This window comes from Conger conger, chromosome 13 (assembly GCF_963514075.1).
Source record: "Conger conger chromosome 13, fConCon1.1, whole genome shotgun sequence".
Lineage (NCBI taxonomy): Eukaryota > Metazoa > Chordata > Actinopteri > Anguilliformes > Congridae > Conger > Conger conger.
In genome coordinates, this window is record NC_083772.1 from 33,864,092 (window position 1) to 33,880,714 (window position 16,623).

The following is a 16,623-nucleotide window of genomic DNA, read 5'->3' on the forward strand; positions in this document are numbered from 1 at the left end:
GCACTCTGAACACCGAACACAAGCGCATCAACTGTTAAAACTTATCCTTATCCAACATGTAAAATAAAAGTATTCCATTTAATTTGTTAATTACTATCAAAAGATAAATTGGCAAATTTGTTGCAAGGCAGAGCAACCTGTTGGATCAACGTGCATCAAAATGCACAACTCACAAGGAAATTAAGATTAAAATTGATTACGTTTATATTCAATTTAAATTTATTAAACTACCATAAACAAACCCCAGCATGTCTCCCCAAAAGTCCCACAAAACAGAAAGGAAAGTCCAAAGCCCGAAGGCAGCTGAATCTTCCTGAAATCACTGATGAAAAGGTAGAAATTGCCAGAGCAGCTAGACTGAATCCTCTGTGCACACCAACAGCAGCATATAAACCCCCAAATGTCCACTATCTTGACTCCCTGTAAGTATGGCTGATATTTCTCTCCCATCACCTGCCCCCTTCCTGGCATTGCCTGGCTGGCCTCCGATACCCTGGACTCGCTGGTTACAGTCCTGGGGTTAACCCATGTGAGTGTGGCTTGGAACGTGAGCATGCCTTCTACTGTTGCAATACTGCTTGAAACCCTGCGGAGGGTCAGCGTGTGCTTGGGAACAGCACCAACATTAGATATGACACAGCTGTGGGACTTCTGAACACCCACTTCAATGCTCCACAAAGTGCTCTCCTTCTGTGATTTTTATTCTGTCAGGGACACCAGTTCGTGGCTAACTTTCCGGGGCTGGGTAATCCGTGCAAGTTTGGTTCGCTGCAGGATGAGATGAGATGATCCGCGGCCAGTTGATTGAACACACCAACAACGCAAAAGTGCGCGAGACACTTACTCAAACCAGATGATCTATCGCTGTCTAGAGCAAATAGCATTCCGTTGCAAGTGGAGAGTGTAGCTGAGTGTGCAGCTACGCTAACTAAACAGCAGGTGGCTACACCTGCTTGAGGCTGCCCCCGAAGATACATCCCAGCCAGAGCAATAAGCTGGACGACCACATCTAGGCCCTGCCGCTATTTTCAGCCCTGCCCATAACACCCCTGCGGTAACCATGGATCTCGTTCTCCCACCTCAAGAGCCAAGAACTTTCCAAGTTCACACCTGGCGACACCCCAAGGCATACCATCAAGCAGCAGCCAATACACAGGTCCCAGCAACACCTACGACTATATCATGGTGTGATGCTTTCAAACACAATAGTCAACTCAAATCCTCCCCTCTCCTCACAGAGTCTGATCTGCATTCAAGATCAAGACTTAGAAAAACCTCCATCCAATCCAGATCATATCTTAGAGTCACAATGAAAGGTGAGTCAGGTTTGGTGAAAGGTTTGTATGCATGCATTGACTTTTTTTTTTTCAATCTTAGTTTCATTGTTTAATTCTGCATAGCATGTAGCTTTACTGCTGGAAGCTCTAAAATACTGAGTTTTCCTCAGTCATGGTTGGCTTCTTATTTTGAGTTTTTCTCAACATTTTGTCTTCATTCATATTTATCAGTTCATCTCCCCTTGTTTGACAGTCCAGAGCAGTGGTAACCAACCGTTTCTGGAGATCTACCATTCTGTAGGTGTTCATTCCAATTACAACAAAGCACACCTGATTCAACAGCTAGCAATATTGTTGAACTGCAAAATAGTAGAGTCACTGTAGTAGAGGGTTGAAATGAAAAGCTACAGGATGGTAGATCTCCTAGAATAGGGTTGGTTACCACTGGTCTAGAGATTGAGTTCAAAATTCCTTGCTGAATGTGTTTTACTTCAGTTTTAATATAATGTAAAATAAGGTGCCGTTTATTCTGGCAAATGACTTGTGGTAAGCGTAGTCCAACATGTAATGCTAATGTAATGTCTTTTTTTTCAACACTGTGTATGTAGTGAGCATTTTGTAGAGCCAAAAACTGTTTGAAAAAAACTGATTTAAATACACTGTTTGAGAACATGGCATCATCAGCTAGTAATGTTACATTGAATCTGTTGCTAATCATTGTCTATTCAAACTATTTATGCAAAAAGGAACTATTCAAACTATTTATGCAAAACAGCAGACTTGCTTTTCCCATAGAGTGGAGCCCCAGCAGTGTTTTTCAGGCTCTCACCGGTCCACTCACCTGTGCAGGGTAAATGGAGAGTGTGCTCACCACAGACCCTTCAGATGGGGCACCCCATGAGGTCCCCCCTCAGAACGATGAGGAGATCATGGACAGGGGACAATGGAGCAACAAGCTGGAGTTTGTCCTGTCTATGGTTGGACAGATTGTTGGGCTGGGCAATGTGTGGCGATTCCCTTACCTGTGCTACAAGAATGGTGGAGGTGAGTCTAAACGCTAAACGGTGAGTCCCCTTGATGCTGGAGGTCCCTGGAAGAGTGGGACAGTAACTGCTGACCTTTCTTCTCGGTCCCTCCAACCAGGTGCCTTCTTAATCCCATACTTCATCTTCTTCTTCATCTGCGGGTTCTCCCTGTTCTTTCTGGAGGTGGCACTGGGGCAGTACACCAGGGAGGGGGGGATGACTTGCTGGAGGAAGATCAGCCCCCTCTTTGAAGGTGACCCCATAACTGGAATTAGCCCCTCACTGTTTGGACTTGGTCTGCTGTGCTGCCCACTTATTTCCAAAAATAGCTTCATGTTCATAAAACTGATTATCACTGATCTGATAAGGAACTGCCTGTACCTATGTCACAATTCGGGTTTTATCCAGTCTGCACGTTCACACACACACGCAAACACATGCATGCACACGCACACATACACACATTCTCTCTTTCTCTCTCTTTGGTCCAGGTATTGGCTATGCCTCGATGGTCATGTTAGCCCTGTCAGATATATACTACATCATCATCCTAGCCTGGGCGATGTTGTACCTCCAGTTCTCCTTCAGCTGGGACCTCCCATGGTCCTCTTGCAATAACACCTGGAACACAGGTGAGCCTTTCACACCTTTTACTGTATTGAGGCAAAAATTATTCAACCCCCTGTTTCAAGCACACCTGGTGCAACTAATTAGTTCAGGTGTGCTTGAGATTTTGCAAAGTTCAACTCATGGCTGGCATATTTCTATACTTCTCTATGTCTATACTTCTGTCTGCTCATATGAGCTGGAATGTTATCGAGCTAGGTAATAGCTGCTATCCTGTAATAGGCTGTACAATGATGCTGCAATTGGATGGACCACAGCCAAAACAATAAAAGTCAGTATAAACACATTCATTACATATATTGCTGCACAACAGGGGCATTTATTCAAGAAAAAAGTTTGGCAAAAAATGACTGATTCATTTATAGTTCAAATATTCCAAAGGCATGACACTGACAACGGGTGACTGCATAAACATGGCAACTCTAAATATCAATAACAAGATATTAAACAATAGGCTACTGACTGAGCAACAGATATTGTAGCTATAGGACACTACCTGAGGAATGGCACAGAACAACATAGGCTCCCTGTCGACAAAGTCACTAAAATATGTGACTTTGCACTTTTTCCAAAGTGAAAAAAATGAAGTTGCGGTTTTCGACTGGTTGTCCATTTGCATGGAAATGTAACAATCAACCTGCTTTTCTTAATTTATGGCTAGTCCTATTGTTCAAGGACATTAGCTTGCATTTTAATTTTACAATTTTAATTCATTAATTAAATGAATGAATTTAAATTTTAATAAGAGCAATGTGCTTAAGGGTGGGATAGAAAACCAAGACGTGCCTTACAAGTGGACATAATCTCATTTTTAAAACTATCGTAAATAAGAAAGGGAAGAAGCACTTTCTGCGGCACGGATGGTGCAGTGGGTAGCACTGCCGCCTCACAGCAAGGAGGTCCTGGGTTCGAATCCCCGTCGGCCAGGGCCTCTCTGTGCGGAATTTGCATGTTCTCCCCGTGTTCACGTGGGTTTCCTCAGGGTACTCCGGTTTCCTCCCACAGTCCAAAGACATGCAGGTTAGGCTAATTGGAGAGTCTAAATTTCCCATAGGTGTGAATGGTGTGTGTGCCTTGATGGACTGGCGACCTGTCCAGGGTATATTCCTGCCTTTCCCCCCATGTATGATGGAATAGGCTCCAGCCCCCCTGCGACCCTGTTCAGGATAAGCGAGTTAGGATAACGAATGAACGAATGAACGAATGAATGAATGAAGCACTTTCTTATTTAGGACAGCTAAATTAGCTGATTGAGTTATCCAGTACAAACTACCATTTCAGGACTTCACATCTAACATCAACTAAACATTAGCGCTCTTATGGCTGTTAATATCTCCATGTAACATTATTGTAATTAACAAAACCACTCAGGCAATGCCATCAGCTATGTTCCATTCAAATAGCTTTATTAGCTTGACAAAATCACGGTCAATAATAAACTTGTATCACACTACAATAGGCTAGTGTTTCCTCAAGAACGAACACGGTTTCTAGTTTGGGTCTCATCAATAACAATGTTATTCATCAGTATTTCAATATAAATATCAGTACTTTATACAGATCAGATGTAGTGACACAAATTACTTCAGGTTTATAATGGTGTTGTGTTATACTTTCTTTTGTCACGTCACAATGTCCTTTTTATTTTTAAGAAACCTGTGGAGAATTTCAGAGAAGAAATGGCACAGGCAACTATACCTACCATGAAAATTCAACATGTCCTTTCATTGAATTCTGGGAGTAAGAGTTTTTAAAATCTTTTTAAAAAAAGCTAGTTAGGATGGGCAAGATTTTTTTTTATGGGTCCTTTTTTATGGGATGCAGGCATGCACACGCAAACAAATATAACCTACGCACACACACAAACTCACACGCACACAAATCTTAACATTGGTGGAATGCTGACTATACAACAGAAAACCAGTCCAGCAATTGAACAAACAAATCAAATTCACAGAAACTGCCAGGAGAATTTGCAGCTTCCTTGGCTAATTTGAATGCAATGCGAGTGAACTACATTTACAGACTTTGACTAATGTTAATTAATCATTGCAAGATTGAGCAATGTAAGAATGAAGTTAGTTCACATTAATGTTACTGGAATCCAGACGTCTAAGGGGTGGAAATGTAGATTGAGAGACATTTTTACATATACAGTTGCAATAAAAATTATTCAACCCCGATTGCACATTAGGTTTATTGGCAAAATATACTATTTCTCAGCTGTTTGCAATAAACAAATTACACAAGAACTGTTTTAGTAGTTCAATGAAACATATTACAAAATATTACAAAGGTTTTATCCACATTCAACACAAAATGCTACTTTTAATCACTACTGCAGTCTCAAAATTATTCAACCCCCTGTCTCAAGCACACCTGATGCAACTAATCAAAATTACCCAACCCCCTGTTTCAAGCACACCTGGTGCAACTAATTAGTTCAGGTGTGCTTGAGATAAAACAGATAAATACCTGGACTGGCTAGTGGTTTGTTGGGAGTGATGTTTGATTGCATGTTAGAAATATGGCTAAGTCAAAAGAATTGTCCAAAAAGTTCAGAGAAGAGATCATTGCCTTGCAAAACAAGGAAAAGGATACACAAAGATAGCAAAAGCACTGAATGTTCCTAGAGATACAGTTGGAAGCATAGTTTGCAAGTTTAAAGTTAAAGGAACAGTGGCTACACTACCTGGACGTGGCAGAAAGAGGAAGCTATCAGTGGCTGCCACCAGATTCCTGAGGAGGCAAGTGGTCAAAAACCCTAGAGTGACTGCAAAACACCTGCAGCAAGACTTGGTGGCAGCAGGCACTGAGGTTTCAGTTTGCACAGTGAGGCGCATACTGAACACTGAAGGGCTCCATGCCTGGACTCCAAGACGTACACCACTACTGACCCAAAAGCACAAGAAAATTCTGTTCTGTGGAGCGATGAAACAAAACTGGAACTTTTCAGGCCTATGGATCAGCAGTATGTCTGGAGGAAGAAGAATGAAGCATATGCTGAAAAGAACACCCTGCCTACAGTGAAGCATGGAGGTGGCTCAGTGATGCTCTGGGGCTGCTTTGCTGCCTCTGGCACTGGAAACCAGCAGCGTGTGGAGGGCATGATGGATTCAGTCAAGTATCAGAAAATCACAGGGAAAAACCTCATGCCGTCTGTGATGAAATTGAAGCTTGGGCGTCATTGGACCTTCATTGTCCAGCAGGACAATGATCCCAAGCATACCTCAAAGTCCACCAAGGCTTGGTTTCAGAAGAAGAAATGGAAGATTCTAGAGTGGTCGTCACAGTCGCCTGACTTGAACCCCATAGAAAATCTCTGGTGGGATTTGAAGAAGGCGGTTACCAAACGCACACCCAAGAATATTACTAAACTGGAGGCCATTGCTCATGAGGAATGGGCTAAGATTCCTCAGGAACGCTGTCAGAACTGGTGTCTGGCTATGCATCGCATTTGCAGCAGGTCATAACAGCAAAAGTGCTCTACTAAGTACTGAAGATGCTTGTCATGAAGGGGTTGAATAATTTTGAGACTGCAGTAGTCATTAAAAGTAGCATTTTGTGTTGAATGTGGATAAAACCCTTGTAATATTTAGCAATATTATGTTTCATTGAACTACTTTAAACAGTTCTTGTGTAATTTGTTTATTGCAAACAGCTGAGAAATTGTATATTTTGCCAATAAACCTAAGGTGCAATGGGGGTTGAATCATTTTGATTGCAACTGTAGACTGACAAGGTTAACCTCAATACAGCTCAGGGTTTACCTAGATATAGCATGGCTACGTCCTAGTTGCTAGATATTTTTCACTTTTCAGCCGAATGTAGCTGAATTTTCTCCTGAAAAAGTACAGTTGGCTAACGTTATATCCAGCTTGCTATCCTATCTGCAAGGTTTCGCCGCTGTTGGGTGCAGTGATTGTGATGGGCAACAGAGTAGCAGTTGAGCGACTATTTTTTCAAAAAGCCGGCCAGTTTAGGTAGTTTCGCTACCTTTTTCTACTGGGTCCTTTTTATCCTTTCTTTTCTACGATCCACTTTTGTCCTTCAAGGGCATTTTCACACTAGGCAGCTAAATGGTGCTCAATATTGTAGGCACTAGATTAGCTAATATCAACACATGATCAAGATCGTTCACATTGGAAAACAGCAAACATATTTCCTGCCAGAACTCTTTGAATATCAGAAAATAATACTAACACCAAAGGAATTAGCCTGCTACAAGTTATAGTTTATACATGTAGCTAATAACCATGTCTGAGATGAGTTTGCTTATTTAAGGATATATAAACACACACCACTGTTAAAGCTAACATGTTATTTTCTGGTGAGTGGTTAGAATATAAAGACCTGTAAAAAAACGGACAAACTGAAAAAGACACAAAGCCACGGGCCCCCCTAAACCACGGCCCCTGGTGCACCTGCTGCACTGCCTATATGACCGCCACTGGCTCATTGGCTGGATGGGACGACGTATATGATGCTGATTGTGTAGTTGGGGATATTTAGCACTGTACTGATTGGTTGCAGTTATTTTCCTGTGTGCTGATTGTGGTGCACACAGGCTGCTGATTGGGTACGTGTGGTGCACACAGGCTGCTGATTGGGTGATTATGGTGCAAACAGGCTGCTGATTGGGTGATTATGGTGCACACAGACTGCTGATTGGGTGACTGTGGTGCAGATTGGCTGCTGATTGGGTGATTGTGGTGCACACAGGCTGCTGATTGGGTACATGTGGTGCACACAGGCGCAGAGTCCTGCGAATCTCCCCTGGCATCGAGCAGATCGGGGAGCTGCACACAGACTTGGCCCTCTGCCTCCTTGTTGCCTGGGTCACATGCTACTTCTGCATATGGAAGGGAGTCAAGTCCACTGGGAAGGTGAGCCAGGGCTCCATTATCTCATCACCTTCTCTGACTGTGTGTGTGTGTGCATGTGTGTGTGTCTGTGTGGTTGTATGTGCGTGTGTGTGTGAGTGCATGCCGGTGTGTAACTGTGTGTGTGTGTGTATGCGTGTGGGTGTGTGCATGCATGTGTCTATTTGATTGTGTGTGCATGTGCGTATGTGTGTGAGCACATGAGTGTGTGTGTGCGCATGAGGTAGGGTGGCTTGTAGTGTAGTGGTTAAGGTACATGACTGGGACACGCAAGGTCGGTGGTTCGATCCCCAGTGTAGCCACAATAAGATCTGCACAGCCATTGGGCACTTGAGGAAGGCTCTTAACCCTGCATTGGTCCAGGGGAGGATTGTCTCTTGCTTAGTCTAATCAACTGTATGTCGCTCTGGATAAGAGCATCTGCTAAATGCCATTAATGTAATGTGTGTAACTGTGTGTGTCTGCTTGTGCTGGTGTGTGAGTAACTGTGTGCGCGTGTGTGCATGTGTGTGTTGGTGTGTGTGTGTAATCATTTGTTGGGATCTCCAGGTGGTGTACCTCACAGCGACCTTGCCCTACGTCATGCTGACCATCCTGCTGATCCGTGGGGTCACCCTACCTGGAGCCTCCGAAGGAATCAAGTTCTACCTGTACCCCAACCTGGGCCGTCTGGCTGACCCGCAGGTATCCCACACTCCCTCTCAGGGTAGCACACCTAGCTCTCTTTCTAATACACTCTTAGTTTAAGTGGGCTGTTACATTAAAATCAGTGTGAAGTATCTCACATGATGCTTGTGGGACATATTTGCATTCACGTTTACGAGGAGGCAGGATTTGGAGAGATCATTTTTTGTTGCCGTTGAAAGGCCTGGGAGAAAAGCTGTACTCAGAATTTACCCAAATTTGTGACTGGAGTCACTTTTCTTTTTCTTTTTTTTGGCTCATACCCATTTGGATGAGTTGTCAACACATGGAACAGTTTACTGGATCATATAGCAGACAAGCTTATCACAGCAGCTTTCTTTGGATTTTAGTTTGACATGACAGCTGTACATCCGGATATTAGCAAGTAAATTATTTTAAAATGGCTAATGCAGTTTTGTGGGACATTTTGAAATATGCTTTTATTTTGATCTTTTAAAGTCCTTTATTGCACTTTATTTTGCTCACAATTGCAGTCAATTCACTTAATATTAAATCAATGGGAAAGCAAGAAGAAAAAAGTAGCGAGCTAGCTAACCTAGCTTCTTTGCTTTTTGGCTGACAAAAACTGTCAAGTAACATTAGGTGCATTCAGAACAAGCGGGGAGATCTGACGGAGAGAGCAAGAAATGTTACCATCCTTATGTGTAACTTTCAGTGATGTAAGAATCCTGTCATGTAGCTTACAAATTAATTATATTTATAACGTTATTAAATAGTAATTACATTTAGTCATTTTTTAGCACTGGACAAACAAATTCACTTGTAGGACAAAACCTTTGTTAAATTCGCATTTCCTACAGAAACAGTGAAGACAGAAAATACAGAAGACAGAAAAAATCAGAAAAAGAAGTTAAGGTAAAAGGTTCAAACAGGAGACAGGAAATGTGTAGAGGGCACAGATGAGAGAGAGAGAGTAGGATGGGAGAAGCCACTGAAAGAGAGCACAGGAGCTAGGCGATCATCAGGTAGTCAATTTTTCTTCTATTTGCCCACCTCCCAGACAGATATATGCCTACAAATTTAGGCTACAAGAGACAAGAAGGGGTGTTAAAACAAGTAAGTGGAAATTAAAAGCCTGATAAAATAGCTAAGATTGTTAAGACGATGACTATCTACATGATTTCTGATAGTAAGACTATATAGACTAAGTAGGACAATATAGACTCCAGTCTAGTGTTTTAGTTTTATAAAAGGCCCTATTTTGTTCAAAATGTTTGCCTAAAATGCCACCAGAAGTGGCCTTAAAGGGTTATTTAAAAAAATTAAATAAATATCAGGAAGGGCATGCCCCGGACCCCCCTACCCCCTATATTGGTCCATGTAACTACAGTTCAGGGCTCAGCCCCCCTTAACATAAAATCCTAGAATCACCCCTGACTTCACACAACACTGTCCACAGTCATTGCCTTCGTCCCGATTACTGATTACAGCATTACTGCCTAACTTGCTAATGCTGTCACATGCTAATCCCTAATCTGTTTTTTTTTTTTTTACTTCTACTGCTGTAGCCTATCCTCTTAAAGAGTTATGATGCATTGTGTGTTCAGAGATGCTCTTCTGCATACCACTGTTGTAATGTGTGGTTATTTGCGTTACTGTCACCTTCCAGTCAGCTTTGACCAGTCTGTCTGCAGAACTGCTGCTCTCTGGATTTAAAAAAATAGTTTTTTGCACCATTCTTGGCAAACTCTAGAGACTAGTGTGTTCATAATAAAGTGCTCGGTGAGTGTACTGCACTGTCTCTCTTGTAGGTGTGGATGGATGCTGGGAGCCAAATCATGTTTTCTTACACCATGTGCATGGGGTGTCTGTCTGCATTAGGCAGCTACAATAAATATAACAACAACTGCTACAGGTGAGCTACAGGTGAACTGCTACAACTGCTACAGGTGAGCTACAGGTGAACTGCTACAGGTGAGCTACAGGTGAACTGCTACAACTGCTACAGGTGAGCGGTGTGACCAAGCAGCCCAAACTGCTATGTTACTGAGGCTCACTTCCTGGTCTTGTTGAGAGCCATTGCTCACTAGTGCCAATTCAGTTGGCTCCAGATGTTTTGGCTCCTATGATAGACATCCACGAAAATACTGTAAACAAAGAAATATTAGTTAGTTAAGTGAAATTCATTTTCAATGTGTAAAGTCGATATATATATATATATATGGGGCGACATGGCTCAGGCAGTAAGAGCAGCCGTCTGGCAGTCGGAAGGTGGCCGGTTCGATCCCCCGCCCGGGCTGTGTCGAAGTGTCCCTGAGCAAGACACCTAACCCCCAAATGCTCCTGACGAGCTGGTCGGCGCCTTGCATGGCAGCCAATCGTCGTTGGTGTGTGAGTGTGTGAGTGTGTGAGTGTGTGTATGAATGGGTGAATGAGAAGCATCAAACAGCGCTATATAAATGCCAACCATTTACCATTTACCATATATGTCTCTCACTCACGCAATTCTTCCACGGTGAATTCCAATTCAAAATGGTCAGGTTGTATTTCTCTGTCAAAATTGAAAAGCTCGTCTAACTCGGCGAAGTCAAAGCGGTCCGCCATATCATTCAGGCTAGCCAAGGTTATGATATATGTGTATGACGTCACTGGATGTATTTGCCCTTCAAAGTTTTGCCCCATATTTAGGAAACGGCTACACTGACGGTGATTTTAAAAATGCCTACACACAGGATTCAAGCATTTAATCCAAATAATCTCAACTGAAACCAGTGTGACAGTGCTCTTTTAACTGAATTGAATTTATTACAGTACCCAGGCATTGTGTGTTGCACATGTTCATGTGTACCATCTCTTTGTGTTGGGCTCTGCGATACACTCCTCCTGTACGGCTTTTTCAGAGACAGTCTGGTCCTCTGCGCTCTGAACGGCAGCACAAGCTTCATCGCCGGATTTGCCATCTTCTCCATCCTGGGCTTCATGTCCTATGAGCAGAACGTGCCCATTTCCCAGGTGGCTGAGTCCGGTATGTATGTGGGCTGTCAATCCAGGGCTTGGACCAATCGTCCAATTAATCTATTGTTTGATCAACCAATCAAATGGTTGTATATTGTATATTGAAAAATGCAGTATATATTGTCAGATATGATATGATCAGATATAGTGAAACTTCCCCTGAAAATTCCCCTGGATTTTTTAAAAAGGACAGTTTGGATGAAATATTTGATATATTTGATATTTTGTTCCAAATTCCTTAGAACATTTCGGCTATTTTGACCTGTTACGGGTTTCCACTAAGGGCAGAGTCCACAGACCTGTATAACAACTCCTTGCCTGTATACGGAGTATGATCCTGTTTTTGGAGTGCCATAAGAAGTTCTCTCCTGTGTCAGGTCCTGGATTGGCATTCATCGCTTTTCCCCGTGCCGTCTCTATGATGCCCTACTCTCCTGTCTGGGCTTGCTTATTCTTCACCACCATCATTCTGCTGGGCCTGGACACACAGGTATGGATCACCTATATCAGTGCAAGGCCCAACAAAATCCTCATCACCCCATATTGGGTTCTTAGTCACTCCCTGCCGAATCATCGCAATGTATGACACAGTCCATAAGTATTTGGACACAACAATTTTTGTTGATTTGGCTCTGTACTCCAGCACATTGGATTTGACATTGAATAAGTGAATAAAAGATGAAAATGCAGACACTCATTACTTAATTTGAGGGTGTTTACATCCATATCCAGTGATATCCATATATCTTTCACACATCTATGCAAGCTTAGATCCCTGTGTGACTAGGTTTTACATGGGTTCTCTCTCTCCTGGCCAGTTCGTGGGTGTGGAGTGCCTGGTCACGGCTGTGGTGGACATGTACCCGTCCGTGTTCCACCGGAAGAACCGCAGAGAGCTCTTCACCCTGGCGCTGGTGGTCGTGTTCTACCTGATCGGACTCGTCATGGTGACCGAGGTCTGCTGGCCAACAGAGAACCCAGGAATCGAAATGCACAACCCATTATCATTCTGTGCCATGCGTGCACATCCGCAGCATAAAAAGACACCGCAAAAAGTGCTTGTGTGTGCATGTGTGTTGTCCATTTACAGCAGGGGTGTCAAACTCCATTCCTGGAGGGCTGCAGTGTCTGCAGGTATTTGTCCAAAGATGGACTTAAATTCATCACTCATGCTGAAACACACCAAAAACCAGAAGATACTGCAGTCCTCCAGGACTGGAGTTTGACACCCCTGATATACAGTATCTGTGTTTGTGTGTTTGTGTGCTTGTGTTGTGTGCATATGTCTGTTCATTGTCTATCTCCCTCCCTCCCTCCATCCACAGGGTGGAATATATGTCTTCCAGCTGATTGACTACTATGCAGCCAGTGGACTGTCCATCATCTTCGTAGCTTTTTTTGAAAGTGTTTGCATCGGCTGGAGCTATGGTGAGTGGTTTGGGGCGAGAGACCTTCTGTTAATGTGGCAGTAAACAAATTTTCACAAGTAGATAGCTAACTTAGTATATCAACTATCACTTAGTATATCAACAATAGCAAAGGCAAGGACGTGGACCTATCCAATAATATTTTTTGCTAGCTAGCTAGCCAAGTTAAGATAAAAGCACAACGATAATGTCCCCATGAAAGCAAACATTACCGATAACGTCACCTTATGAAAGCAAACTAGCTAGCTGGCAAATGTTAGTTGGCTAGCAAAATGAATATAACCAGCAATAATCTTGCCTGGAGGCCAGGGGCGCAAACTATGGGTCACAAGTTATAGGGGAGGGATAATGAGGACTGGTTATCCTCATGTGACGTACTACAAGATGAACATTCTCAACCGGTTGAAAATAGGATGATACATTTTAAATGCTTCCTTCTCCAAAACTAAAGAACAGACATATTTAATACTTTCATCATCGAAAACCTCGAAAATGTAACAAACCACCATGTTACTCCTTTAAGTTCCGGGGCCGAGTTCACCTTACTCAGTATACTGCCACAGGCCCCAGACCTAGCATTCACCCAGCCTTGCAGGGGTGTGCAGTAGCCCAAAAGCCCTCGTTAATTCTCATATTTCTAACTTCTTTCTTACTGAGCCCTCAAGGATAACTGCTGACTTTATTTAAGTTTCATAAAGATTACACATGCATAGTGCATTTGTTAAGAATAACAGTATATACAAATAATAAAAAATTGCAATGCAATCAACCCAAGATGGACGTTTTCAGTCTGCATCTGAAAGACCAAAAAGCTGACCACCCAATGCAACATACTGTAATGGTTAGGGGCCTGGGTTTGTAGGTGGCAAGACATTCACAGCTTCTTGAACTGTTTGAACAACAAACTTATTTATAATTAATTAATTAAAATAATGTTTACCCGCTCTGTTTCTGGAATAGGCTGCTGGAATCAGTCCCACACCAAATGTGATTGGGTTTATTTCAGGTGCTGACCGTTTCTATGACAACATTGAAGATATGATTGGCTACCGTCCAACACCTCTGATAAAATTCTGCTGGTTATATTTCACACCTATGACCTGTTTTGTGAGTGGCCTTTCTCTTACTAACATGAGTCAAACTGAGCTCCAGATTAATTATAGCGCTGGATGTTTGGTGGGTTGTCCAATGTAAAAAAACAAAAAAAAAAAAACAAAGAAAGGAAATTATTTTATTATTTGGGGCTGACAACACCCTGAATCATTCAATACTTGGTTGACAATGAAATGGCTAGAGAAGACTGGGCTCCAAGCAGGCATGTTGCTTATGCGGTATCTATATTCCTTGCATATGGATTTCAATAAAAAAAGCTAATGTTACTTTTCCTCTGCAGGGTACACTTGCTTTCTTCATCACCATGTACACCCCTCTGAAGTACAATAATGTGTATGTTTACCCCTGGTGGGCTTATGGGCTGGGCTGGCTCATGGCTTTATCTTCCATCATCTGTATTCTTCTCTTGATCATCCTCAGAATCGGCAGGGCCAAGGGAACACTGAGAGAGGTAAACTTTACCACCCTGCTCAAACCACTACCCTGGACACCTAACCACCACCCTGCCCAAAACCTGGCACCTCTAAATACCACCCACCTAAAACTGCTACTCGGAACCTGTAAATACCTCCCTGCCCAAAACATTACACTGGAGCACTAAACACCACCCCGCCCAAACCTCTATCCTGAGCACCTAAATGACCCCAGCCAAACCTCCACCCAGGTCCCCTAAACACCACCCCACGCAAACGGTTACCCTGGGCACCTAAACACCACCCAGCCCAAACCACTACCCTGCCCAAACATATCTGCTCTCGTTGGCCTGTTTAATCAATCTCTCCCTCTCCCTCTCCCTCTCCCTATCTATCTCTCTCTCTATCTCTCTAGCGCATCCTTCACCTCACCAAGCCCTCCAGTGGCCTCCCCAAACCAAGGAAGGGCAGAACAAGCCACTGGACATCCCTGCCCATCCCTGACACACAACCAGTCTCCACCCATCAAAGACAGCCGCTTACAGATTTCCATGAGTTCCACCAGTAGTGCTGTTCTGTCATGAGACTCTGCCCATGATTTTTGAACATGACCATGCCTAATCTGCTGCCAAAATGTTTCAGACCATAGTATCCTCTACTGAAAGATTCTACAGTTGCAGGTTTTGCTCCTTGAGACAACCTTTACCCTTCTGTGACAACCATGGGGGTGGGGGTAACAATGAATAATCAGCAATTTCTTCTGGGTTGGTGCTGCAAATACCTTTTCCAGTTTCAAAGGGTTTCTAAGCATTTCAAAAGATTTGTTGCTGAGAATATTTACAGACCACCCAGGTCCCCATAAAATATATAACACACTCCACTTAGGCCAAGTCGATACAGTTGGATTTGACATGAAACTGACTTCAAATGCTTGTAAAATAATACAAAGGCATGAAGATGGATAAGTATTGTTGGTCTTGGGTACTTGCTGAGCATCTTGCAACAATCCTCAATGACTGGAATATGATTTCCACAGGAAAACTAAATATGGTTTTATCTTTTAATGAGAGCACTACAGCCAATGGAAGACACAAGATATTGGACTACATTGATACGTTATCTATAAATACTGCATGTGCACAGTAACCCATTTATGAATGGAATCATTCCAGGAATATGCAGGAGTCAGAGTCCTAAAATTCATGTTTTTGCCTTTCATACCAAGTCTAATTTAGCATGCCTTGCAAAACTCTTTTGTGACTATCCCTAAAACAATGATATTTTTCAGATATGAACTACAAGAGTGTCATATAAGAAGTCATGAAAAGAGGACTGAGAAATATACACAAAGAGGAAAAGAATTGCAATGCGAATCACAGATTTGCAGACGCAGAAATTGCTGCCATCCTAATCATTCAGCTTTACTTTATGAAAATGAGCTCTTCAGTGTTCAGCTCGTACTTGCTTCTTCATTGCAATAAATGAAACATTTTGAGGAAAAAGAAAAAGGGAGGGAAGTAAATATGACAAAAGAGTGACAGAACAGATGTTACCATGATTGTTGTGAAAGATCTCTTAAGCAAGCTAATTTTTCTTGAGTGCATTGCAGACTGTTGACAAAAGTGATGGCGCACTCTTGAGTTGCTTTCCTCCACAGTCATTTGATGTACTTTTGTGAAGCTTTGTTACATTGTCCTTTCCTGTTTTCCATTCCTTTGAAGAAGGCTTTGATGAATTTCTATGTGTAATGAGGCACACATTTGGTCTGTAGTGCTGGGAAAGTGAATGCTTTTCTTTTCTGAAGCCCTTGTTCAGCTGCAGCATTTGCGATGAAGATATTTTTAATAGAGCATCACAAAAACAACAAAGAATGTATCACTATATTTGGTACCGTGCTAAAATTAGTTATCCATTTCCTCAAAAAATCTAATAAAATAAAGTATTATTATTATTACAATACATTTTTAAAATAACAATACTACATACATAAATGATCTGTGTTTACTTCTGAAGGTTTTCTATCAGATAATATATTGTAGATTCAGTGGTACAATTCATTCCTGAATACGAGAGAGAAATGTCTTTCTGACAGCAGTGTGCAATGTCTGTAGCTCAAAAGGACCGCTGAGCCTGTGTCTTTTGCCATCAAAGGCTTTTCTGTGAAGTTTTGTAAAGCACCTCACATCTTTGTTAAGCAT

General features: G+C 42.4%; 2 protein-coding genes across 5 annotated transcripts in view; one reads left to right on the forward strand and one right to left on the reverse strand.

Annotated features, from left to right (window-relative positions):
* Nucleotides 1–16,623, reverse strand: part of LOC133108659 (cell adhesion molecule 1-like) — a 397,533-nt gene that overhangs the window by 51,076 nt on the left and 329,834 nt on the right. The gene's annotated exons all lie outside the window — the stretch shown is intronic.
* LOC133107553 (sodium- and chloride-dependent GABA transporter 2-like) lies at nucleotides 2,132–14,993 on the forward strand. Its single transcript, XM_061216543.1, has 14 exons — nucleotides 2,132–2,321; nucleotides 2,421–2,555; nucleotides 2,794–2,934; nucleotides 4,582–4,669; nucleotides 7,683–7,815; nucleotides 8,362–8,496; nucleotides 10,269–10,372; nucleotides 11,358–11,482; nucleotides 11,850–11,962; nucleotides 12,291–12,428; nucleotides 12,798–12,900; nucleotides 13,906–14,006; nucleotides 14,293–14,463; nucleotides 14,841–14,993. The coding sequence occupies exons 1-14, from the start codon at nucleotides 2,132–2,134 to the stop codon at nucleotides 14,991–14,993; spliced, it is 1,830 nt and encodes a 609-aa protein (XP_061072527.1).

Coding starts and splice junctions, on each gene's coding strand:
- LOC133107553 (XM_061216543.1), top strand. CDS start 2,132: ATGGAGAGTGTGCTCACCACAGACCCTTCAGATGGGGCACCCCATGAG. Junction 7,816..8,361: donor GAGTCAAGTCCACTGGGAAG/GTGAGCCAGGGC, acceptor TGGGATCTCCAG/GTGGTGTACCTCACAGCGAC. Junction 10,373..11,357: donor TATAACAACAACTGCTACAG/GTGAGCTACAGG, acceptor CGGCTTTTTCAG/AGACAGTCTGGTCCTCTGCG.